The following is a 26,655-nucleotide window of genomic DNA, read 5'->3' on the forward strand; positions in this document are numbered from 1 at the left end:
TTAAATTTGGTGTCTGAAAAATTGCCTTAGTTGGAAAATATAACTATGACCAAACTATGATTCAACCCAAAGTATCGGTGCTCAAGGATAACATGACATATTTTGTTTTATTAATAAATGGATTTAAGGTGCAAAACTTTTCTAATGCACATAAATTCTGGTGTGAAATAATTGAAGCTGCGGGATACGAGGGGGAAGGATGGGTGACGAGCCAAGGCAAGCATCACAAATGACAGTAATCTCTCCTTAATGACATTTCCCACTGTGTGACCCGATTAGCTGCTGCACAAAGGAGCTACCCCTGCAACATGCACCTATACTCCATCCACTACTGGATGAGTTCATTTTGCTTGTTGAGTTTGTAAAATGTTCGTCATAGAAAAGTAATGGCTTGTCTTGTTATCTTAAGAAATCTCAAGGCAGAGGTATGTTCCCACTGGCTGAGATGAACTTCTCCATGTGGACAGCAGGAGGCGGGGGAGGGTGATTCAAAGAGGACATGATACAAACTATCTAGGTCAAACAAGGAAATCAGGAGAAACATCCACTTTTGTTACTTCAGTCAGTTCCTGATATCAACTGATTCCAATTTAATGATGCAGGAGTACAACCATTCACTGTTGGGTACAACAGGTTAACAGTAGGTAGCTAGTACCATCTGGTGGCCAAACACTGAAACTGCACCATTATCCTGTACTTGAAACAAAAGAGATGTTCAGGACAAAAAGAGAAATACAAAATAATTATAAACTCGTAAGAAATATTCAGTCACAAAATCCTGTAATGTCAAAGTATGCATGGTTTAATCTTTAAAGCTCATTTTCACAGTTGAACACAGCACTGCAAAACAAGAACTCCATTTTCAAATCTTTAATATCACAAAATAATCATCATAAACCAAATTATGCACAGTGACAACAATCTCAGGAAATTAGAAAATGATTTTTGCAAAGACTTTCCCAAAATCCTACCTCTGCCCACTCAATTAAGAAATTATATTTCAATGTAAAAGAACATTAAAATCTTAAATATGTGAGCGTAATTAAAAAATTATCTCTAATTTTCAAATCATTCTTCCGGTGTGCGTTTATTTAACCAACACCTGCCCGTGTGGGCAAGAATCACCTCTGAAATGAAGTGTACAAATTGTTCGATCAACCCTCCAGCTGCTGACACATCCTTTTTACATTCTAAAGAAAAAATTTCAAAATAAAGGTTAAACAAGTTTGAAGTGAAAAAATGTTGATCCGAGTTCAGAGGAAAACAGGACTGGCACATATAAACTGCACGTAAACACCAAATACATTCAAATAGCAGGGTCAGATACAAAGTGACAACCAAGGTGAAACTCAAATCACTCGTTCAGGGGGAAAACATTTTCCATTACATGATTTTTGAGGTTTATTTTTTTTTACATGAACCTAAAAAGGAACAATTTCTGCACCTCATGTTGTTAACAAAACCTGAGCAAAAATACATGGTTTCTACCTGGAATGACTGGTATACTGTTTATTGTCTATTAAGCCAACAGCTGATGTCACTGTACCATTTGTCAGAAAGCTGTATAACTTAAATCCTCATGCTTTTACATTATTTTCAGACTGTTTTCATGGTCTTTTCTGTGCTGAACACATTGTGACAAAGGGAAAAAATGAAACCTGTTGTATTTGTTTAGAAATGTACACGAGCTAATAATAAACATTTCAAATGTTTCATTCCCACTCAGTGTTGCACATCATGAGAAGACAGATCTACTTCTTCCTGTTCTGTGCTGCAGTAGCATTTTACTGCAAAAAATGCGTTTTGTGTGCAAGTCATTGTGACTTAAGACGTAATTGGGGCTTGGAAAAAATAAACTGAGGAGCAGGAATGGAGGTAGTTTGTATTTTTTATTATTAATTTGGCTTACTGGTATAAACTCAAACTGATCTGAAACAGACTGATGCTATCAACTGTCTTCTATTTTTAAGGAATTTAACATTAAAGGGGTGAATGTAAACAAGAATCCAAAATTAATAGCTATTAAGCTTTTTTTAGTGATACTTAAATTATACATCTCTTGCAGAACGTTTTGTGTTGATATAAACTTTGTTCAGATAAACTTAGCTCGAGGGCCCATCCTCAAATGGTGGTGTCCCTAAAGGCATCGCGACGGTGGTCTATTGCACATTCTTCTTCAAAAACAGAAAGTTCTTGGGAGCTCAGCTGGAGGAGGAGAGATGAACGACACAGGCAGAGAAAAAACTAAAAGAAAGAGGAAGGATAAGAAGAAATGTGGAGAAATAAAATGTAGCAAAGAGGCGAGTTTGTGCGTTCATCTGTCTTTATGAGCATGTCAAAGTCTGTGGTGTAACATTAAAAAAGAAAAACGGAGAGGAATCCATTCTTAGATTGCTTAGCTGCAAGTGCTGCTCCCAACAAGGAAGTTCTTTATCTTCCTCGAACAAGGGAGCAAATCCTCAATAGTCTCCTCCTTATTAAGAGACTAATGGCTGAGCCGTGTCTCTGTGGTTCAGAATAAGCTTCAGTCAGTGAAAAGAAGATGATGAAGAGTCCTTTTTAAAGCCACTATGTCCCAGGCCCCAAACATCTTTCTCTCAAGTAGTCAAAGCTTAGGTGTTATATAAGCGTTCATATACTCTCGCACTGCGAGAACTCCAAACACGTGAGATAAATGAGAAAAGCAGCGTCTGTGGTTCTGAGCGGCAAAATCATTCGCTCAAAAGGTCAAACGCCATATAGCTCAAGGTCACCGAAGCTCCTCTGTGGTCCCCTCTTGTCACATCAGCCACAGCTAAACTTTACCAGCACGTGGCCCAAAGTTTCATCACATTTCTTAAGCATAAAAAGAAAACTCCAGGCCAGGGTGGGAAGTTTTATCTTATCCCTCTCTCCCACAATAGTTCTGGCTCGACGTACGCTGACAAAAAGTAGACCCATGTTGACATGAGTAGCCGGGGCAGCATCAGTGTTCAGTAAAAGACTCAAACAGGATTAAACAGTTAGGCGCATGCTATAATGACCATCGGAACACAGACAGGTTGCAGAGTTGTGATGTACAGTGTGTCAAAACCTGTTCGCTGCACTTCTTCAACACACATTAACTTCTGGTCGTCTCACATGTCACAAAGGGGTCGTGGCACTAAAAGTAACAGAGGTGACGTCTGAAGTAGGACTATAGCTTCATGTTGCTGAAGTCCTTGGACAGAGTCTGCAGATAAGCATTGTGAATGGTGCTGAGGAAGTCGGCATCATTCTAGATGGGGAGAAAGTAAAAAAAGAGAATGAATGAACAAACTACATGACTGCGCGTGTGGAGTTTAAGATGACACATATTGTACTAGAATTAAACCTTTTCAGCTTTTAAACACTTTTACTTCGTTTTCAGTTAAATCTATAACTTAGAGAAAATTATAAATTAGAACTAACCAGCTAAAACTAACTTAAGATGAAGCAACATTTTAAAATTGTGCTTGAATTATAATTGTCATAAAATTGAGACATTAGTGTTAAGCTTTTTCCATGCTAATCGAATCCAGCAGTACACTTTAACATGTTTTATGCCCATAGTTTTACCTTAATGAGGTGTATCAGAGTCTCCTGTAGCTGTGTTTTGCTGCAGGGGGCTGGTAGGGACTCTACAGCTCCTGGGGTGGTAGAGGGGGGCTCAGAGGGGGAATGGAGGACCACTGATGCTGCTGTTGTTGTCTTCGTCTTACTGAAGGACTGCTGAAAGGCACTGGGGGAGAGAAGCACTGAAATCTCAGGCCGTTGAACAGCAAGACCTGGACTCATGGGGACAGCCTGAGAAATAGGAAAAATAAAAATAAGAGACAAAGCAGAGTAAATTATACAACAGCAACCAACATGTGGTTTTATAATCTATTCTGTTTTGGTATAAAAGTATATGTGAGAGACAGATACACAAAACCAGCAGCAAAGAAAAGCCTTCAACTCACAGACATGGGTTTGATCAGGTTTGGAGGTTGAGTGAAAACATCCATCTCTTTGCTGTGCTGGATAATGGGTTTCCCCATGGGCTCGTGGAAGCTGTGGGGTGGGACCAGAGTGCTTGGCAGGAAGCTGGGTGCGAGGATGGGTTTGTGGATGTCTGAATTCATGGATGGAACTGCCGATTTGAGGGAGCTTAATATTTCTTGTCCCAAAAAAGCTCCTGAGGCTGATGGTGGTGGTGCTGCAGGACCGGGGGGAGCAGTCCGCAGCTCTGAGCCAGGATGAGGCACCATGAGAGGTGAAACTGAGCACAGAGGCTGGTGGTCTGACATGGGGACTACTGACTGGAAAACAGGGCTGGGGTGAAGTGCATACGGAGCTGGGAGCAGGCCGGGGACTTGGTGTCGCTGGTTGGTGCCGTGGTTCTGGATGTAGGAGGGGTCACTGGAAGCATTGGTGGTGTTCTGTGCAGGCATGGCGGGTAGAGAGGGGTCCTTGGAGAGGGACGAGCCAAAGAGCTCCTCAACTGTGATCTGCTTCACTATTGTGTGAGAGCTCTGGTGGGTAAAAAGAACAAATCAATAAGATGGGTTGATCTCCAAATGCTGAACCAAAAATAGGGTTTCATGGCCACTAGAATAAGAATCTCTTTGTTTTCTTTGACAGTCTTTGTATGTAGGAGTGAACAGAATAAACTACAGGGCTTAAGGTATTTTTGCACGCATGTCTCTGTAATGTATGTACCTTCTGAGGTTGTGATGTGCTGTGGGTATGTTCTGTAGTGTTGACAGCTGCTTTCACGTGTTGCTCCATAGGCCCATCTGTTTCGTATGCCCGACCCTGAATCGAAACACACACAAACAAACATAGAAATTCAATGGGATTTTAATTTAAAAAAAAGAAAAAAAGCCAGAGGATAAATACATAGACAGAAAGTAGAGATTAAAAAGCAAAGAAGGCACAAATTAAGATTTCTTAAACAGAAAACCCAAACCTAAAATAATCCCAGATTAAGTACCAGTGTAATGCTTGATATACACGTGCCTGATTTAAAAGTGTTTCAGTCAGTGTTCAAGATGTATGGATGAAATAAAAAAAAATATCAATCAAGAGTTTGCCGGAGCTACAAATAAGAAAGATTCACTACTAAGGAGCCAGGATAACGACACCAGGCTCATGTGTCATACAACCAACATCTTTGGGATTTTGGCCTATGCTGCTCAGGTCTCCTCACTTATAATGTCTTTGCTACAAATGCCACATTATCGTTTTTGTATGCATCATCTGCTAGGACATCAATTGTGTTACTGTGAAGAACCCATAAGAGTAATGCAGAATAATGTTATAGGTACAACATAAAGAACACGATATGTTCATATCTACAAGAGTGTGTCGCCTCCTCACTCTCTGGTATTCTTCCTTGGCTTTGCTGAGCAGTTCCAGGATGTCGATGGGCCGTGGTTCTGCAACGCCATTGGTCCTCCCCGGCACTGCCCTCTCTGGTGATTTTCTCTGGACGTGGTCCGCCTCTTGTTTTACAATCCTGAAAGAAAGTGAAAACTTGACACGTTGTCTTCACACCTAAGTGCTGTGTCATATTTGAGCTGCTCTGACAACTAACCCCTAATGGGTGAAAAAAAAACAACAGATACATAATAGACATGTATGGCAACTTACTTGACCATCAGTTGAGCGATACGATGACAGTCCCTCTTGTCATAGAACCAAATACTGTAGATACCCACTGCAAGAAAAACACAAATACTACATATTACACTGTGTCTACTCTGGCCAGACAGCTGAAGCAACGATACATAAGACAAATCTCTTCACACATAAAAATGTCATCACCAACAAAAATCACTGAGATAATGGTTAGGTTTTACAATCTGCTTTTTTTTTTACAAGTCTATTAATTAATTAAGTAGGTCAGAGTATTGTAACACAACAGTTATTGCCCAGGCCTGGAAAAGTTTGGGCATATTACCAATTACCACTTCCATACTTTTTAGCTGTGAAAGAGGTATGGAGTTAGAAGACATTGAAAATATTTAAAGTTCATTAAAAGAAACGGGCAAACTAATTCTCGAGAGTGAGGCTCTGGTCTAAAATTACTTTTCAACAGTAGGTACTGCTTCTGCCAAGTCTAAATCCATTATCTCATTAAACATTTTTCCTTAAATTTGTCAATTTGAACATGAATTCAATGTGACCAAAATCTAATCTGTTCACCTTCTAGTCCAAGCAAAACCTTGCACTAGAATTGAAGATTTTCCCACACGGTTTTTCTCTAGATATCACATTCACGTTTTCGGAATGCACAGCGACCTTCGACCACCAAAATCTAATCGGTTCATCTTTAAGTCAAACTGAACATTTGTACCACATATAAAGAAATTCCTTTAAAGCTTTCTTGAGATATTCCATTCAAAGATAATGCTAATAACGTTGTGTTATAATCCAAAACCAAAATCAAGTACATGCAAATATATTTCAGATCATGGTCATTTGGAATCCCAGGGCAACAGAAGAAAGTAAATAGAGAAAGTCTGGCCTAGTCTCAACAACTAGGTGGACGTTTAAGAGTTGATGGGACATTTCAATGGTTACATTAAAGTAAGAGACATATATTGCTTGAAAAATAGGTTTGTGAGCTCAGCTAAAAAACTGAATTAATTTCAGTGTCACCCAAAGGAAACAGACTACTTATTACACAATAAAATGTAAGTATACGTCAGCAGTTACAGCTTGTTAGTTTTGTTTGTGTGATGAAACACTGTCGTATGGAAGGCCCCTCAGGAAGCTGTGGTAACCTAGCAACTTGGGTGTTTGTCTTCCTGCATCTACTGCAACCAAGGGGAATATGGAAAGGTGTAAACAAGTGTAGGTGTGTGTGTGAGTTTCTGTGCGTCCAACTACTACAGCTACAGCTTTCTCTAAACAATATTCTCAGACTTAAAGCAGACTTGTCACCCTCCGGCCGAGGACCGAGTTCACCAGTAGTCAACAAGGCTGAGAGCAAGAAACAATCTTCATTTTCATCATTAGCATCATCCTGAAGAATCCAGCTTCTCTGCGTTGGTCTCTTTGCTCTTCAATCAACTCTATCTGGCTCCTGTTCAGCTTTACCTTTGTTTACAGCAGAAGGAGGAATCTAAAAACATCTTGAAGATATTTCTTTCTCTCAACATCAGAAATGTGGACATGTCTGACCAAGTAATGCCTCAGAGGAACCAAAGGATCCTCAGCCAGTAAGTTGCCAGAAAAAAAAGCCAGGACAGGACACTCGCAGGATGAATTAACTCTGACCAGTCTTCCAGCGGTGACCGTCAGCGGGATTGGAAGCATCTCCAACCTAACCTGAGGAATATTGTCAATCTTTTTTTTCGTTTTTGTTGAACACAACTGTCACTTCAACCCACTCTGAGGAATCAAGATGCAGAGTACTGGAGAAGCTGCTCTGGTGTGAAGACTAACAAGAAAACGACATCATGTCTTCCATACCAGCCAAGCTGATGGGCAAAACAAGTCCAAAAGGGGAACAGTCAACGCTGACGCTGAGCCTGGCCATGTTATTTTTTCTGATAAGCAAACAAATGGGAAAACAATCCAATTCCTTGTTCGTTGCCTTGATGAAAGTCCTTTTTAGACTTCTGATAGATTACCTCGGTGGCAGTGCTGTCAGTTACTTCCTAAAGATCTGAGGAATTTCATCACTTTTCACCTCATTCCTGCAGAGTGCTTTCAACAAGGCCAGATGAGTTTGACTGCGGCATTGGCGCGGCACTAGATAAAGCCATCAGCAAACTCGTGTAGTAAAATATAGATGTAAACATAGTCATAATCATCGATTTAACCTTAAGGTCTCTAGGCTGCTTTTGCCCCAATGGAGAACAACATCAACAGTGGGCAAAGTAAGCTGAAACTGTTGCCATCCGGTCGACCTTCATGACGTCATGACTGGAAGAGTCGCCTCAGAGGAAATTTTATTGCTCAATGTGACTCCAAGACACCAAAATGACCTCAAGCAAAGGGGAAAGGAGATGTTCCAGAGAACACTGAGGAGGTGTTTGTTCTGCATTTTCAGAGGTACTATTTATATCTTTTGCACTTAATGTGTGTGACTGTGAATGTCACCAACACCTGTGTAACTGTTTACTTGGCATTTCAGAGATATGCACAAATGTACACAATACTTTTGCAAAAACTTCTATGACACAGCAGTGTTTCTCGACAGTTATGCAGAACTAGGGCTGGGTGAAATGACTTCAAATCAATATCTCGATTGTTTCAAACTTTTACCTTGATTACGATTAATGAGAAATTATTTTAACATTGTTTTAAAATAAATTGACCAGCATCACTCCATGTTGGTCAACAAGTGACTCTGCTCTTTTCTAATCCCTCACACCTAGAACTGATCTTTATAAAAGCCAGCTGAATTCATATTTCTGTTCCTGGGGTGTTGCCTCTTCTGCAACAATGAAGTCAAAACACTGCACTGCTGTGTGTGTGTGTGTGTGTGTGTGTGTGTGTGTGTGTGTGTGTGTGTGTGTCTTCTCGTGCCTTTAGTGCTTCACACAAATTGACTTTTTATTTGGTTATTAATCAATGATGTTTGATCATGAATCCGGATCATTCCAGTCACTTTAACACCAATTTCCTGGCTCTGCGCGTCACGTTATGTCTCGTGTGAACTGTGTGTGTGCAAAATGTTGGACTATTTTTCAATGTGTTTGAATATGTGTCTCCTAAGCTTTAGCGAATCAAACAAAATAAGTAAACTTTAAGTTCTGTAGCCTATGTTTATTGTGAAAGTGTAAAGTGAGTGCAGGTCAGCAGGGGAGTGAGGAGGGAGGACATGGGGCAGGGTGATGTGGCATGGAACAACCGACGAATTAACCGACATGAGCAAAATTAGGTCGGTTAGAGGTCATAAATGACGGTTTCGATACATTTTCAGTTACTTGCCCAGCCCTAGCAGAAACCATTACATGCTACTGGGCAGAAAGTTAAGAGAAAACATTTTTATAGCTAAGAAACACAGGTTTCCTATAAGGACAAGAGGATTTTTGGTACACACAGCATTTATAATGAAGCGAGAATTGTTTTTTTATTCACATCTTCTCCTGGAAGATATCTCACATTTCTCATCACACTGATTCTTAAAATTAATCTTCGACTGGTATTAGTCTGGGGCTTACCTGCAAATTCCCTTATATATTGGGACTTGAAAAAGGTCAAGTGCTGAGAATATTGGATCGTAGAGGACTAAATAATTGTCTCTCAAGTACATGTAATTTCGGCCCACGTTGGCACAAAAAGAGGTTTGTAATGATATCCACTGTTTTAGTGTCTCTATTACACATAGCACTCACAGTTGCCGTTCCTGTAGAGCAGGAAGGGATCCTGCAGCTGGAACTCCAGGTCTTTGTTGATCGGCTCCACCAGGTTCTCTGTGCTCAGTCGGTTCATGATGGTGAAGCCATGGTGAGGGGAGGCAGACCTGAGAGGAGAGAAGATGAAAACACATGTTTGAGTCCTTATTGTTGGTCTGTGTTGATAAAAAGAATTATAATTTTGAAAGTAGTTGGGAACAATTACATTATTTACATACTAGAAGCAAATTAAGATGGTTAGGATGATTTTCTAAAAACTGTTGGTGTGGCATAGAATGAACAACTTGAACAGTTGATCGAGCAAATCTGCTTTCCTACCTCTTAATGTGGAAATCTATTGTGGACATACTAAACTAGGGACCTATGCAATAGCATTGCGTCCAATAAAGAACCCCTGTGTGCACAATGTGCTAATAAAACAAATAAAAAAACAACAAAGATGAAGAGAATAGAAATGTCCATGAAATGAAATGTGAAGAACCGCAGTTCGTGTTTGTTTACAAAGACTGCGGCCTACACACGTGTGCGGACTACGTCAACTGACAGCGCAGAGAAAAGTAAAGCTGAACAACACAGCAACCTTCATGGTTGTTGTGCCACAAGACTTCATTCAAAACCTTTACATGCTCACCTGGTGTAAACAAACAGGGTGCCCTCGATTTCGGTCTTCTCCTGAAATGAAACGTGACGTCAGGAGACAAAAACAAAAAGCGCTAATCCGAAACGTGCTAAATAACAGCGACGTATGCTGGATGTTAGCATTACCAGCTAACATGTTAGCTCAGGTAAGAGGACGCCAAGTTATTGCTTAAGTCGTTACAACATTTACAGAATCACACTGGTATCAAAACAGTACGTATGTGAATCTGTCTGCATAAGTTATACTCAGACAAATTCTAACACATTCTTTAGTTGTTGTTTTTGTCTGTTTTAGCGACGAGCTAGCATTAGCATGCTAAGTGGATACGCAGAACAGTTTGGGGTTTTGTGACAAACTCACCCATTCGTTGGTCTTGGAGTTGAAGTTGTAGAGAGCCACCTGGCCAGTAACATCGAGCAGTGTCTTGATGTACGGGTCTTGTCTCTGTAGAGCGGCTAAGCTCATCATATGTCCCGCATTTAGCGTCTCCATCTTGGATGTGTCTGTTGCTCCCGCACGGTTGGATTTCTGCAGACACTCGAAACTTCCGCTGTGGCCCGGAAATCACCGCTGTGATGTTACTGTTTATTCTGCGAACATTTATCTGAGGTGAAGTTCAGGTAGAAGTTAAATTGGTCCGAGTGCCGCTAAAAGCGACATGTTTGTAGTGACATATAGTTAGCCTCGTGAGCTTAGCTTAGCTTAGTTTAGTTTAGCCAGTGTGCTTTCGAAAATCAAACTAGATATATTACAAACAAATACATTTAATGAGTAAAAACCTCTCAAGAGATCAAAGGTAGACCATGTTGGTGCCAACGTTGCCACAGTGGACAGTAATTTTGGTCAAAGCAATTGCTTGCTGCTTTGTTGATTAAAATAAATTACAAAAACTAGCTACACAACTTGCCAAGTGAAGATAATGTAACACTCACTACAATAACATTCATTTAAATGTAGCAGTGAATAGAAAGGTTAACCATATTAACTAAGGGGACACATTTCACTTTAACAATGCTGAAAGGATGAGTATTAAATGCACACACACATATAATATATAATTATAATTTTATTTTTTACTACATTTTAGCAATAATTTTATTTTTTACTATTTGGTAAGGACAATGTATGTGCAGAGAATCCTCCACAGAATCATCATGTTACATAATCCCACAGTGCTGTGCCGCATCTTATTTTTGGGTCCAATCTGACACGTGGTTTTTAATCTGAGAACCTACATGCATGACAGACCCCAAGTGAAGGGCTGTTCACACATTAAGTGAATTCACAAGATTTCTGCAGAACTATGTTAAATTCTGTATTTTTACTAGTACGCAGCATAACCACAATGATACTGACAAGGGCTAAAGAACAATTCAGCCTACTGGATTATCCCCAATATTGTATCCTATAATTTAATATTGTAGTCTACTGATCTACATATCTTTAAATCCATCATATGTAAACTTCTGGGAAAGAGACATAGCGCACAATTCTCTGATTGTTTATTATTTGGTCCAGTTGAGCTGCAGCTGCCCGCTTTACCTGCCACTGCCGAGGGAACATTGGGATTATAATCCCGAGGATTACGCGCTGCCGTGAAACTGTTATCCTTTATACAGGCGCAGGTAATCCTATCACTGGTAACCTTCCAGCACAGCTCCCGGGAACTCATTTCCTCCCGAATCGCTGCGGAGTGAGGGCAGAAAACGGCGCTATGATGCCCCAGAGAAGAGCCAGGTGACAGAATGCCGTTCATTATAAGGGGAAGACCCCTGAGGGGTAAGTCCAAAGAGCTGGAGGACAGACACTCTTTAGTGGCTTAACTGGAGGTATCGGATGAGACTCGCTGTTTTCCTAAGATCCAGAAACCTCCCTGTTAGGACAAAGTCCAAGCAGCCGTGATTGAAATAGTTTTTTTTTTAGCATTATGGGTTTTGTCATGATTTAAGTCTGACACAGAACTAAAACATGGTAGAAAACAGATGCAATAGCCTGCATGCTGCTGGCCCGAACAGGCGGTTGTTTTAAATGTTGTTTTTAAAGTATTAGTCTCTTAAATTCAAGCCTATATTTCAGGTCCAAGCTTTGGGAGCTGAGACTTTAATTTGTGTGTACGTCTCTCTGTGGGTTTGTGTCACAGTCACATCCTTCTTAATGCAAGCATCATTAATACAATTTAAGCAATTACACCTAATTACCAACAGATGACTCCTTGTTGGCTTCACCAGCTGTTTGTCAGTAGCCATATGTGGTTTTCTTGTTTCGGCAGCGCTCAAGCTATATAGCATACCATTGAAGTTTTTCATTTTTTGAATGTGTTTAAAAGCACAAATCACCATTCTTACACATTTTTCTTTAAGCATTTGAGCCAAACGTCATTTTGATGTTTGAGCTGATGTTGAAAGTTTCCTAAAAGGCAGGTGCATTTCCAGATCATGTGTGTATGTGTACTTTTACAGATATATTTACAGAGGACCATTTTGAGCCTATGCCTTTACGGAGTGAGGGCATTTTGGGAAAGTGAGGACATTTAGGCAGTTCTTCACTTCCTGACCTACTTTTAAATTGACTGTTTGAGGATTAAGACTTGAGAATTAGGCTCAGGTTAGGGTTAGGCATTTAATTGTTATTAAGGGTAAATTAAGGTAAGAGGCTAGTGAGTGCATCATGGCAATGATTGTCCTTACTAAAGTGTGTGTGTGTGTGTTTGTGTGTGTTTGTGTGCTCCTGGTATCACTCATGTTATGGGGACAAAAAACAAGGAGTAAATCATTCATTTTGAACCTGAACACATTTTTTAAGGTTAGATTAGGTTAAGTTAAGGTAAGGGTTAGGCAAGTAGTAATGGTTAAGCTTCGGGATAAGGTTTTGGTTCGGCTGTCCACAGTGAATGGAAGTCAATGCATAGTCCTAATAAGGATAGCTGCGTGCGTGAGTGACTCCAGCAGCCACAGTCGCTCCAACCTGTATGAGTCCATCCCCGGACGCAGTGACACAGTGAGAGGACTCATTGACAGACAGCAGTGGACTGGCTGCTGCTGTCCTCCTCGGATCCGCCGTGTGTCTGCGGACAGGCACCCGGATGTGGCGAAAATGTTTGGCGCTCCTCTCAGGGTCCGCTGCGCTCGGGAAACATCTCATGATTCAGGCTGAAGGCTCGGCTCGGGCTCGCGCGTCGACCGCACCTCCGGATGGTGTCTCCAGCGATGAGTTGGGTTTAAAGCGAATTGTTTCAATGTGGACGCGAGGATGCAAGAAGCAGATGAACAGTGTGGAGGTAAAAACCGTGCGTGGAGCGCAGGAGCAGAGTTGGAGCGCTGCGCGAGGGGGCGAGAGCGCCTGTTTGCTGTATTCCCTGATGTCGGCCTATTTTATTCTATTCGATTCTGTTATCTGTAACTGTCCATAGTCTGCTGAGTCCTTTTTCCAACTTATTCCAGTGATTACATTAAGTATTGACATTGTGAGCGCTGCTCCATGGATGTATTGACATCACTTATCAAATCCACTGGGAAGCGAGTTGCGACTATACTTCTCTAAAAATAAAAATGGTTGACAGTATTTATTTTGTTGTTATGATCAAGTGATGGTTTTTGGGCCATGTGACAAACTGTGGAGGCTGCTTTGCGTCATGCGTCCTGGACAATGAGACGCTAAACGAACTTTTCAAGTGAATCCCGTTAGTTTTTTTTTGTGTGTGTGTTATAGCCTCAGTTGTCACTGTGAAGAATTGGTCCAAACAGACGCTGATCCGTTTAAAACGACGCCACGGGTCAAACTAAAGTCGTGAACACTTGTTATGAAGCGTCGTGTGACAGATGTGCGACACCCAGCAGGGCGGCTCACTCCTATAACCTCATCTCAGATGAAAAAAACACACAGCACACAGACTGTGGTGGTCATCTTTAAATGTATTATTATTATTAGCGTTATTATTATTATCATTAGACGTGACATTTTGGATTTGTGTTTTTTTTTTATCAGGCTGACTTTTTCACTTGATCTGATCTCTTACAATATATCTCTGATGAATTGTGTTTTTTTTTGTATTTGTTCATCACTGTGTGGGAGCTGCTTCATGACATGTAGTGTTGGTTAGCTGTGGCAGTGACACCCTGATCAGACTCTGCTGTAGAGCTGCTGTGAACCAAAGTGACTGTGTCAAGGACACTGTCTTTTTCACTGGAGCTTTGCATTGATTTCAATGAAACTGTCTCTCTCATCCACACAGGCCGTCTCTCTCTGTCTCTCTGTCTCTCTGTCTCTCTCTCTCTCTCTCTCTCTCTCTCTCTCTCTCTCTCTCTCTCTCTCTCCCAGACTCCCTTCAAACCCTTTTTCTTCTGCTTCATCTGAAATCCTTTGACAATTCTTTATTTTAAAATTGCTCTTTAGTTAAAATCAACAGTAACTGCTCATGTGGGGAACTCATTACATCATTATGTTTACTATTGAAGCAGGAATGTTTGTTAAATGTCTATTAAATAAGTACACGCAAACCCCCTATCAAAGCTCTTTATGTTGAAATTCTGGCACTTATCTACTCACAGAAATGAAAAACAGAAAGCAGAATGGCTGCCATGTGACTATTCTCACCTGTTTTTTTTATACTCTCTCTTACAGCCTCAAAATCTTGTCTCTATTTCCTCCCCTCTCCCTCCAGGGGCACAGTATCCCAGCAACAAAACAACCACTCCCTCCACTGATGCCTCGGCCCTCTGGTCAGAAAGCAACACCCGCCTGCACCAGCTCCATCCACAAGAGCAACTGCAGGCTCCGGCCAGCACCGGCAAGCCAGTCGGCACCTCGTATGGCCTCCTTGGGGTTAACAGTGGCAATCAGGTTGTCGATGGCACTGGCACCAGTGTCAGCCCAGTCCTCGCTTGGCACGCCGCCATTAGCGCGGCTCGCCAAGCACAGGGCGATACTGCAAAGCCTGACACAGACTCACGGCCCTCAGTTTGCACCACTGGACCAGCTCCTGTAGGCTCACTGGCGCAGAGGAAGAGGCAGCAGTACGCCAAAAGCAAAAAACAAGGAGGATCTACCAACAGCAGGCCACCCAGAGCTCTGTTCTGCCTCACCCTCAACAACCCGATCCGCCGGGCCTGCATCAGCCTGGTGGAGTGGAAGTATCCTTTATCTGGTTAAATGGATGTGAGGTAGATGTTTGGGTGTCTGAATGGATTGTGTTTGTATACGGACAGTTTTATTTCATAGTTATAGAAATAACGTATAACGTTATCAGTCAGTGAAATAATGAACCATAACTTCTTTGATAGAATGGACGTGCTGTGTAAAGTGCAAGTGCTATACCTGAACTATAGAAGGCAGTTTTGTAAAAGCTTAAATTAGATGTTGGATTGGGTTGATCAATAAATGATTTAATGAGATCGACAGATGAATTAACAGATGAATTAGTACAGTGGACACAGAAGAAATGTCACAAAAGGATTTTCAGAAAACAAATACAATTAAAAACCATTTGAAATGTCATATTTTAGCTGTTATTTTTGACAAAAAAATTACAAGTTCAGTTAAAAGCAAAACATGCAAATAATCATCGCCTTTCCAATTTTCTTTGTGTCCGCATGTGAACCCTGAAGTGATTAGGACAGATCCGTGACAGCATCAGTTTATTTACAGCAACACAGGAAACAATGTGACATCTTGTGAACTCACTTAAATCAATATTTGTGATAATAGGGGTTGAAATTCTCTCTGGAAATTCTTTCTGTTGTAATGTCTTAGTCTGGAGTGTATTTCGACCACCTGACTGATCTTTAGTGGCTCTCATCCATAGACTCTCTCAGTGCTGTTTGACATGGTTCTTAAGAAGGTGGTAAAAGAGGTTAGTGGTGTTTAGTAGTGTTTGAGAAATGACAAAAGATATTACTAAACAAGGATTTGTGAAACAGGGAAATACATTATAGCGTATAGGAAACATTTGATGTTTATCTATTATCACACAATAATAAACCAATTAACCCCCAAAAAGTATACAATTAACACAGTTCAAAAAAGATCTTCTATCATCAACCGAATCAAATAAATCAATAAATGTACAAAGCTGCTCAAAAACTTCATAAAATCCTGATACTTAGCATTTTGCAGTCTCTCTGAGATAACCATGTTCCTTAACAGTGTGTTTCCAGACCATTTGATATCTTTATACTGCTGTCTATTTTTGCCAACTGTGTGGCCTTAGCCATCTACATCCCCTTCCCTGGAGACGACTCCAATTCTACCAACCAAGAGCTGGTGAGTGGCACTGGAAAATACAAAAACATGGCTTGGTGATGTTATCATTATCTAAACCACACTGCGATTATATATCCCCTTTGTTGTAAAATCCACATGACAGCAGGATGTGTTGTGTGATGGTTGGAATCAGCGTGTGAGAGGAATTTCAAGGGTTTGGTTAGCGGTCTGAAGGAAAAGGATCTTAAATAGTTGGTTTCCCCAAATTATCAACAAACACATTGTCTCAGTTTTAGCCATATCCATATTGAAATTTGTGCAGAACTTCGGTCTAGAACGGCTTTCTACCACACACAGGTCAGCGATTGAGTTAATTTGCACATTCATTTGCTCTGTATGTGGTTCTCCTGATGTTGCCGGCTTTGTTGTGCAGCAAAGGTTGAAAGAGCTTCTCACACACGAACTGCGCTGCTGCTGCTCGTGCCGCTATTTGTCATCAACCAGATTACACACAAAAGCCAGACAACACCTTTGTAAGAGTGTGACTGGCTGGATGTGTGAGTTGCGTCACAGGGCTTTCCTGGCAATATTTGGATGGATGTGTCGGGTTTCATTGTTTTGTTGACCCACGTAAACACCAGTACACACACACGCACGCACACGCACATATGCACACATACACACCTACACACCATTTTTCTGGTGCCTCCATAATTACAATATAGTACAGCAGGAAATTATAGACAAAATAATAATCATTACCACACAATACGATATAGTGAATTCAATTCATTCATTTAGTTAAGATCTGATTACATAAAACATTCAAGTGATATGTTGAAATTTACATCAAAGCAAACTGTTTAGGATTTTTCAGACTATAACACTTTTTATATAGCAAAATATTATAAAACATTAAAGTTTGAATAATAGTGATGACAATTAACTCAGTAAAGATCTCAAATATTTACAAGGGAAACTCTGAATTTTTTTCTGAATTCACTTGATTTGACCAAATAACAATTCACCTCACATGCAAACGCCAAAAGAGCAGTACATTTTGGTAGTGTTGATTTAATCATGCAGTTCCAACATTTGCTTTTTTGTTCTCTGAGGCTAGCATTGGACCTTCTTAGCATTAAAGGGAATTGTGTGTGTGTGTGTGTGTGTGTGTGTGTGTGTGTGTGTTGAGTGAATGAGAGATGGATGCAGAAATATTAAATGTTCCTTTAACAGATGGGAATTATTCATACAGTCAAGTCTATGTTCATCACTCACTGCACAATGTACTGTGTGTGTGTGTGTGTGTGTGTGTGTGTGTGTGTTTGTGCATGTGTGTGCATGTTAATGCAGATTTTTGTGTCTCTGTCAAGTGAACCGTGTAAACACTGTAATACAGTTTTTTTTAAAATTTGCCAGCGTTTCTGAGGAACACTTGTATTAACACAATAGATTTGTAGGTGTTCACGAACATAAATGTCATTATATTCATATGCACACACTTTAAATACATATCACAAAAACAGTGTAAAAATGCATGGTGTGGAAATAACATTAAATATATTTAACACCAGTTTATAAAAATGTTTTACTGAGCACCAGTTCTCTATCTTCATTTAAAAAGCCTTCTTATAGAATATTTAATAATAAAGACATGTCACTGCCCATGGTGAGTCTGTGAGAAAAGTGTTGTATATTCAAGTATGTGTTATATTCTATATATTACAGTATGTGTGTGAGTGTGGTAGACCTGAGAAAATGTGTGTAAGTGTGCATGTGTATCTGTTTGGGAAAGAGAGAGGGAGTGAGAGACAGAGGGAGAGAGAGCAGGTTGAGGGATTAAGCAGGGCAGTGGATTAGTCGACAGTAAATGAGTGGAGGTTACAGAGAGAGAGAGGGGGAAAGAGAGATGGATGGATGGATGGATGGGAGGATGGGAGGATGGATGGAGAGATGTAGGGCGGGAGCTTACAAGTGGGAGGGTCAACTGATAGAGAGGCGATTTTAATGAACACTGTCATGTGACTGACATGATTTCTACTCTATCTACCTGCAATCTATTTAGTACAGTGACCTATCTATCTATCTATCTATCTATCTATCTATCTATCTGTCTATCTGTCTATCTGTCTGTCTGTCTGTCTGTCTGTGTATTATAATGGTCTGACAATATGACAACGCTTACAATTAAATACATTTTCTAATCAATTTTAATAAAAACAATTCACAAATTAAATTAAATATATTTTACCCTAGATTTGATATTCCCACAGTTAACAGTAAAATAACCAAATATATGTTCTGCATATATTTGTTATATTATCAGAATTCAACCTGGATTTAACCGGTTAATCTTCTTTCAATTTACCCGTGATTGTTTTTTTTAGGATATGCAACATACTCTTTTAAAACTAAATAATAAATTATAATTGGCCCTAATGTTGCAATGCAGGATGTTTCCCTGCAGTTTAGCTGAGTCAGCATTAACATCCAAGGACAACTCCATTCAAGAACCTTAAAAAATCGATAAGTGAATAATTATTTAAATATTAGAAAGTCTTTATCATCTTACTTTCAATGGCAGATTCTATCTGAAATGTGTCCAACAAAAAAAAACGAGATTTAATTTGTTCTTAACATGTTTTTACATCACTGTCGGCTCATGTTGATATGTTTTAACCCACCATCTCTTTTTACCCCCCTTCTTCAGTGCAGAGTGGAGAATGATTAATATCCCATTAAGCTGGTTAGTGATTTAGCAGACTTATGACAGCCCCTTTGGCCGCTCGCTGTCTAACATACACTGCTGATCAGCTCATAATCTCATAAGAGTCCTATATGAATCTGCTGTATGAGCATATGGAGTCAGAGGTGCAGTCTCTGTGTGTGTCAGAGTGAACGGCTTAAAAGTATGTACTGTATGTACGTTAAAGTGGATATGCTCAGTTAAGCCTATGACAAGTGATTGAGACAATATTGTCTCATGATATAGAAATGTGACTGAAGTTTATTTTAAATAGTAATAAATTACTGGAAAAATCACATACAATTCTACAGATAATCTGGGCATCCTGACATGTGGAGTTAGTTTGGTGGCATCATGTAAAAACAATAATGCTGTATTAGATCTAATTTGATATGTCAAAATATAATATATAATATAATATAATATAATATATTTAACACAATAGGGACCTTTTCTTAACAGATTCTATATATTTGTAGGTCAGTATTTAGGATTTGTGGCGACAAAATAGATAAAAAGATATTCTATTCAGTATATAGTCTGGTGCCTGTGTATTTATAGAGCACTTTTCTAGTCTTGATGACCACTAATGCTTCATCAAGTATAATTATGACACTTTATCTGCCAAAGTAAATATAATCACATTATTTAAAACCAAATGCATATCCAAAGTATTGATTATTCCTGCAGTCTTTTACGGAAACACAGTACAGTGTCATTTAAAAAAAGATCTATTCAGAGGTATTTTAGATTTCACACTGTCACAGATATTTTTTTAGATCTTTGCATCACAATGGTTAATATGATAATTTTTTCTCACATGGAACAAAGATATTGATTCGTTGCCCAGCTCTGTCTGAACACCTTCAGTATATAGAAACCTGGCATGACGTGAAAGGAGTAGGTGTGATGGTTAATAGTGTCCTGTTAGTACTACAGTGCATGAGACAATCTCATAGATAGCACTGACAGTGTAAAAAGTGGACAAATACAATGTAAAGATGAACACTTACAAAATATAATTTCTTTATATTCTGAAATGTCCTCTGAGTATCATAAGCTGAAGTCATCCTGTGTGCTGTCCCAGTTTACCTGACTGGTTGAGTTTGAATTCTGTCCTCATCATAGGACTCCATTTTAACTGCATGTGGGTGAGTCTTCACATGAACAGCATGAGTCAGAGATCAGAGGGTAAATCATCTTTTGGCTAATGCAGGGTTGGATATCGGAGTTAAAACCATGGTAACAAGCCACATAATTTTATGATTAAAACCATAGGCAGACTCTGCAGCAGGGGAGTTTCGATATTGTCATGACATCAAGGCAAAGAACAAAGCAGAATATCCAGACCTCACCAGATTGTGTGTGTGTGTGTGTGTGTGTGTGTGTGTGTGTGTGTGTGTGTGTGTGTGTGTGTGTGTGTGTGTGTGTGTGTGTGTGTGTGTGTGTGTGTGTGTGTGTGTGTGTGTGTGTCAACACAAAATATAAATTCGTTTCTCTTCAATGTGATTCAGAAAGATATTTGAGTTGGTTGTATAACAGCAATCATAAGACCTGAATGCTATTAGGTGGGAGGGTTCATCCAAACATCAGCACAGGAGAGCACATTTTCTGTATGTGTTGTCTTTGTGTGTTGTAAGTGTGTGTGAGTATGTTCATACAAGTGTGTTGTTTATCAGTGAGATTTGGTGAAAGCCAACTATTACATTCCCTAGAGGATGATACATCTGCCAAAACTGTGCCATGTAAGTGTGTGTGTGTGTGTGTGTGTGTGTGTGTGTGTGTGTGTGTGTGTGTGTGTGTTTGTACATATCTGAGTTTGTGTTTTTGTACTTGTTCCCTATGCCTGTTTGAGTGTGTATCTATGACTTCAACACAGTCTGTACATGTGCATGTGTTGCTGTTGCATTCATGCATGATGTGTGGTTTTTGGGTTGCATGTGTTTGTGTTTCTCTTCGTGTGTGTGTGTGTGTGTGTGTGTGTGTGTGTGTGTGTGTGTGTGTGTGGATTCTGAGAACAGAATGTCAGGTTGCGTCATTTCTCTCTGTCAGGGATTAAAGGTTTAGAGCAGAAGGGAAATGAGAGTCACACTAAGCAACACACTACTCCATCAAGCACGTGAGCGTGTGTGGGCGTGACTTCTTCTTCGCATTTTTGTGTTTGTATGTGTGCGTTGCACTGAAAGATGGAGAGGGAGATGCACACAGACTGCGCCTGTAGACTCAGAGGTTTCTTGATGGATGTTTTGAAGTGAGAGCTGAGGAATTAAACAATATCCTTGACTTGAATGACTGAGTGACTTTGTATTGTTATTGTCTGATCATGTGTCCATATCGATATTGGGTTACACAACTGTGCTAATAATGTGTTTTCTATTAAGGTCACTAATTATTGATTATTTTTAACGTATCATTCTATAAATCAGTGATCAGTTGAAGGCAGCGTGTGACTGGTTGTTGACCTAGCAACTTGTCAGCCTTCAGGGCAGTGTTTTCATACACACACACACACACACACACAGCTGCCATTTTGTTTGAATGTATGTCTGTCTTTTAGTCTGTTTGCATGTTTATGGATATATGTGTGTGTTTGTAAGGAGGGATGTGAGTGTGGAGTGTGTAAGGTCAAGACCTCTCAGCAATCAGGCACAGAGAAGCATGGATGGTGTGTGTGTGTGTGTGTGTGTTTGAGTTTGTGTGTGTGTGAGGTAAGCTAAGAGGTAGAAGGGACAGGCAGTGGTTGATATTTGAAACTGAGATGGATTTCTTCAAAAGATTGTTTGAGTTAATGGTTAAAAAACAACACATCCCTCACACAAAGTTATTAAATACACACAACACATCTTCAACAATTTGTCAAATCATATTGGCAAATAGAATATGCGTATGTATTTCCTTAGTGTGCTCTAGTGGCCACCATACTTAATGCATATATATGGGATGTTGAATGAAGTTTCCCATGGTCACTTCCTAATTTGTATTCAAGGCCAAAGTTAAGTACCAGTGCTGCAGTGACCTAAATAGGTGGTGAATGGGCGTATTGAAAATGTGACTTTCATGCAGGAGATGGACGAACACATCTGAATAAAAATTTAGATTTTCAATGTAGTTATCTAATCCTAACCATAACTAAAGAGTTTCAAAACTTTGGTTTTGAAAGTGTTTTAAAAAATCTGAGGAAATGGGCAAAATGGTATTAATGCATGAGTCTTGCCTCAGTCATGTGAGACCATATCAGCAGTGTCAGAATAACATGTTTACATCAAAGTGACAAAGCTCTTTGGTGGCTGTATAATTATGATGGGTCCAAAAGAGAGAGGGGTAGGAGGTTGCTGCTCGCTTCTTGATTAAAAAGATGGTCTGTGAGGTTTCTTTTAACCGTAACTAACATCGTTCTGTGACCTTAACCACACCACGGTCCTCTAACCTTGATGACATACACATTTTGATCCCTAACTGGGATCTGGCATCAAATCTCACCAAGTTGTTTTTGTGCCTAAACCAAACCAAAGTGTTTACATAGCAGTGCCACATTAAAGGAGTTGGATTATTGTTATATTTATTGGTTATTAACAGTGATACAAATGTATCTGTCTGTGGCATATCTGTGCCAACCTACACAAAAAGGCTTATGAGCTTCCTCTCACGCAGCATCCAATACAAGTGAATAATTAGCAGCATTAAGGGTCTGGTGGCAGAATGATTGTGTGGATGGAGAGATACAGAAAAGGGATGGAGAGTGGGTTGGTTCACTCACTGTCCACGTGTTATGATGTGTGTGTGCGTGTGTGTGTGTGTGTGTGTGTGTGTGTGTGTGTGTGTGTGTGTGTGTGTGTGTGTGTGTGTGTTAGTGAGTGACACAGAAAGTCGCATCATCTCATTTATTAAATAAAAATACAAAAAACATTTTCTTATTACAGCTTCTGAAATGACTTTTTGGTCACTGTTAACTGGGTAGAAGCGTAATAACTTTGCATTTATTTGAAATATTCAAATAAAATAAACAATTTTAAGATGTTGGAATTATAATCTATACACATAATTATATATTTAAATCAATTGACAGGGGGATACTATTTGTCAACTACCGATTTTGCAGTATTGTTTAAAGTGTGGTATGTTTGTCTCTGCAGTGATTTCCATGACTACAGAGTGTGGTGGCCTGCCATTCTAATTTTGTCCTGCCACAGTTTCATTTCAAACCATTTTTAGTACTTTATATATCATAAGAAAATATTTAACCTAGTACATTTGCTTTATTGTCGAGCTGTGTGCAGCGCTCTTTGCCCCCACTCTCTCTCTCACACAAACACATTTATCCATCTGTCATAATCAGACTGGTCATTAGCAGCACCCGGTGAAATACCATCACTTTGGTGATCTGTCAAAACATCCGTAAAGTTTTTACTGTCCTGGGCAGGAAGGTAAAACTCTCTGCACTCTTTGATGGGCGTGCAGTTGTCAGCAGGCATAACCACTGGCCCTCTCTCTACCGTTCACTCGGCCCACTTGCACATCAGGGTGAACTGCATACTGACAATCAACCCTCATCAGCCTGATTCTTGCATAGTTGCATAGAAGTATGATGTGCCATAATCACTGGGTTTGCCTAAAACATTTCTGTCTGATTATATATGCATCAGTATACATTGATTCCGTAAGAATCATATTTATTTTAGAACCTTGCGTGTACAGTCACAGTCAAAGTAGCCTCAGGACATCTCATATAGTTACATTACATTGCAGTCCCATCATTGTGAGTCATTTCCATGGCTCTCTGTGCTGTCACTCCTCTTCATCATTACAATGTGTTAAATATAGACTTTGTATAACTACAGCAGCAACATTCGTATCCACTTGTGCACATAAAACACTTCCAATGTTCATACTTACAAAAATACAATTAGTTTGATGTTACTTTTAATGAACAATATACTCCCCCACAATATACCATATACAATACCCCCCCACACACGCACGTGTGCATGTCTGATGGTTATGCAAGTGTTTATTTTAAATGGAGCCCAGGGGCTTTACAGGTTTTTAGGCCGTGAGTTGATGCCCAGATGTTAGGAGTCCTGCTGGACTCGCTGCTTAGCACCCAAAGACCCAGGGACCACACACTCCAGGGAATGTGGGACATACACGGACTCACCCACGCACACACACACACACACTGTAGTTTTTCAGCTTTGTATTCCTGAACCACACTTTGTTCAGACATTAGCCACAGAGCAGTGCACAGAGAATTTACGTGTGAATGAGTGTTAAACCTTGTACACCAGACCAAAGGCCCTGTTCTGCTGGACTTCATACAAATTGCTGTCTGCACACTTAATTAGATTTTCATGAAAAGACATAAGACAGAAGTGAACCTGACCTCATGTGGTTGCAAATAAATAGATAACATAGACACATATTGAATAAAAAATGAAGAAATGCAATTATTTCAAAATTAGGATTTGAAATGCTCTTCATCAATTAATAACTCTAACATTGATGATCCATTAATCCACTTGTTATTGTGTCTTGATTGACTTGACTTCAGGGTTCAAATGACAAATGTATTTAACTTGAATGGAAATGAATGATGAAAGTTGCACCCGATTGAATGACCAGGAAATGTGATGAGGAGATTATCTGTTACAGCTGAGCAGGTTTATGACTCGTGGGATAAACGAGAACTTAAATCTCTTTGTAGCTACGACAGTTTTCTCCAATACAGAAGGATGCTTTGCTGTGTGAGTGAGGAACCTCCAAAAATGTGCAGCGTGTCTGTTTTACCTGACACTTTACTTCTACCTTGCTGTTCTTATTTTCAGATCAGCCTCATGGCTGTATGATCGATTCACATTTGTTTTGTAGTTTCCCATAAACAGAAGTTATTTTTAAAATCTTTATTAATTTGTGGATGATTACCAGGTCGACTGTGATTTAACCGTCTTTTTATGTCTCATTTAAATAGTAGACTGTTATCTACTGTTCAGGATATCAACTAAACGTTTTTTCATGTAAAACATTGAAATGTAACTGAATAAAAAATGGTAACAGTCTGATCCAGAGACATGGATTCTATTTTAGAAGACACATCAACTTCTCATAGCACCATATTTAAACTGTTGTATTCACTCTGAACATGTGGGACAGGGAGCATGTTGTGTTTACAGGGGCTGTAATGTAGCCTTGAACGTACATAGTATGTGTCCAGCTGTACCACTGGGACATCAGGTCAGGCTGGACATGAAATTAAATGAGCAGGTTGCAGATCCCCACCGTGCAACTGGGTTCACAAGAAAAGAGCCGGCTGACTTTGAGAAGAGACACTGACGTTTGTTTCGTAAGGTTTTAATTTGAATGATAAAGTCAAAGATTTTCTATATTTGTCATGATAATGAATATGAAATCTATATTATAATTAAATATAAGTAATTATAAATGACTAATAATTATTGTCCTTGATCCTAATTGATCTTATTTGTCTTTGCTGTAAAGCGTCAATGAGTACAAACACCTCCACGAGCTGCACTGTTACACTGGATTAGATCTTAATTCATTAAGAAAAATAAGGGCACTGTTTTAGTTAGACACAGCTCCACTGACTAATAACTATACTGTATATTTATAAGTATGGTGCATTTGTATTCATTTTTATGCGTTTGTGTTGCTCCTCCACTTCGTTTTACATATAGCAAAGAGTCTGCTGCCGTGACAACTGTGGCCATGGAGACTTGTGGAGTATCTGAAGAGCAGGCTCTCGACAGGACAGAGAAAGAACAGAGAAAAAAGGAGGAGAGGCAGACTGAGAGGCGAAAGAGAAGAACAGGAAATTGAGAAAAGAGTAGAGAGGACATGAGAGTGGAAGAGGAGTGCAAGAAGAGAGAGGACGAGATAATAAGAGCATGATCAAAAAAAGAAAGAAAGACACAACGAGGGAGGAGAGAGGAGGTTAAGATTGTAGGTGACACACGGATGAGAGAAGAGAATGAGGACAGGTCAAGGGAGGGAAGTATTAAAGAGGAGGAGAAAAGGATTAAAGCAGGAGGAAGATGAAGAGAAGAGTAAAGAGAGAAGAGGGCAAGGGAGGAAGGATGAAGGAGACAGGAGGTGGACAAGTTTTTTTTATCTCTTTATCTCATTCTCTGTTTTGAATGAGAGCTCCTGTCAATCTGTTAAACTCATTCAGCATCTAATTGAATTGATGTTTGCACAGCTGTCCTGTGTATGCATTCTGTGCATTAGCATTATTTACCTGCATTTACCAAGCCAGTTCATCATACACATGACTGTTTTATACTGTGGCAGATCTCGGATGCTGTCATGGTCGTTGATCTTAATGCCAGCTTCGGATTAGGAAGCTTTTGGTGGTCAGCCAGTACCAATGTTGGCTGTTTTGACTGCATTTGTGCCCTCGCTCGCTCTTTTGACATCGGGATTATGAATATCCACGGCTAAAAATAGATGCAAGCAAGAATCATATGGGCTTAATTGAAAAACCCAAAGAGACAAACAGAAAAGCGCAGAGGCCAAACTCCGTTGCTGAATCATCAATAAACGTTGTCTGGACTGATCATGCCACGAAGCAAGGAATAATGTGGAACATGGATTCAAAACCAAAAAGTGTTGTGTTTCTGTTTGAAAATATGATTCAAATGAACCAGACTTTACAAAAACGGAATTTTTTTGATACACTATTGCAGACCTGTTACCCATGTTTGTCA

At 39.8% G+C, this 26,655-nt stretch overlaps 2 protein-coding genes across 10 annotated transcripts in view; one reads left to right on the plus strand and one right to left on the minus strand.

Moving 5' to 3' along the window:
- Window positions 1–781: 781 nt before the first annotated feature.
- Window positions 782–10,560, minus strand: dcp1a (decapping mRNA 1A). The gene is made up of 9 exons (XM_035159817.2): window positions 10,354–10,560; window positions 9,985–10,025; window positions 9,333–9,460; window positions 5,632–5,698; window positions 5,359–5,497; window positions 4,699–4,794; window positions 3,960–4,511; window positions 3,577–3,804; window positions 782–3,256 (listed from the first exon to the last, which is right to left on the minus strand). Exons 1-9 carry the CDS (start codon window positions 10,483–10,485, stop codon window positions 3,176–3,178), a joined length of 1,464 nt encoding a protein of 487 aa, XP_035015708.1. The 5' UTR covers window positions 10,486–10,560; the 3' UTR covers window positions 782–3,175.
- Window positions 10,561–11,636: 1,076 nt separating this feature from the next.
- cacna1db (calcium channel, voltage-dependent, L type, alpha 1D subunit, b) overlaps window positions 11,637–26,655 on the plus strand; it is a 75,569-nt gene continuing 60,550 nt past the window's right edge. For 8 of the 9 annotated variants that reach the window (XM_035159805.2, XM_035159809.2, XM_035159811.2 and 5 more), the window contains exons 1-3: window positions 11,637–11,772; window positions 14,654–15,122; window positions 16,146–16,251. In XM_035159805.2, the coding sequence (XP_035015696.2) occupies window positions 11,739–11,772; window positions 14,654–15,122; window positions 16,146–16,251 (609 nt within the window). In that variant the 5' untranslated portion in view covers window positions 11,637–11,738. Of the gene's footprint in view, window positions 11,773–12,986; window positions 13,271–14,653; window positions 15,123–16,145; window positions 16,252–26,655 lie in introns of those variants that run through there. The other variant, XM_035159807.2, reaches the window with a different exon arrangement.

The sequence above is a fragment of the Hippoglossus stenolepis genome, chromosome 6 (genome assembly GCF_022539355.2).
Source record: "Hippoglossus stenolepis isolate QCI-W04-F060 chromosome 6, HSTE1.2, whole genome shotgun sequence".
NCBI lineage: Eukaryota > Metazoa > Chordata > Actinopteri > Pleuronectiformes > Pleuronectidae > Hippoglossus > Hippoglossus stenolepis.

Excerpts from the sequence above, each read along its gene's own strand:
- dcp1a (XM_035159817.2), bottom strand. The coding sequence starts at position 10,485 with ATGGAGACGCTAAATGCGGGACATATGATGAGCTTAGCCGCTCTACAG. Across the intron at positions 4,795-5,358 it reads CCAAGGAAGAATACCAGAGA|GGTCGGGCATACGAAACAGA; the intron begins GTGAGGAGGCGA and ends GTTTCGATTCAG. Across the intron at positions 3,805-3,959 it reads ACCTGATCAAACCCATGTCT|GCTGTCCCCATGAGTCCAGG; the intron begins GTGAGTTGAAGG and ends CCTATTTCTCAG.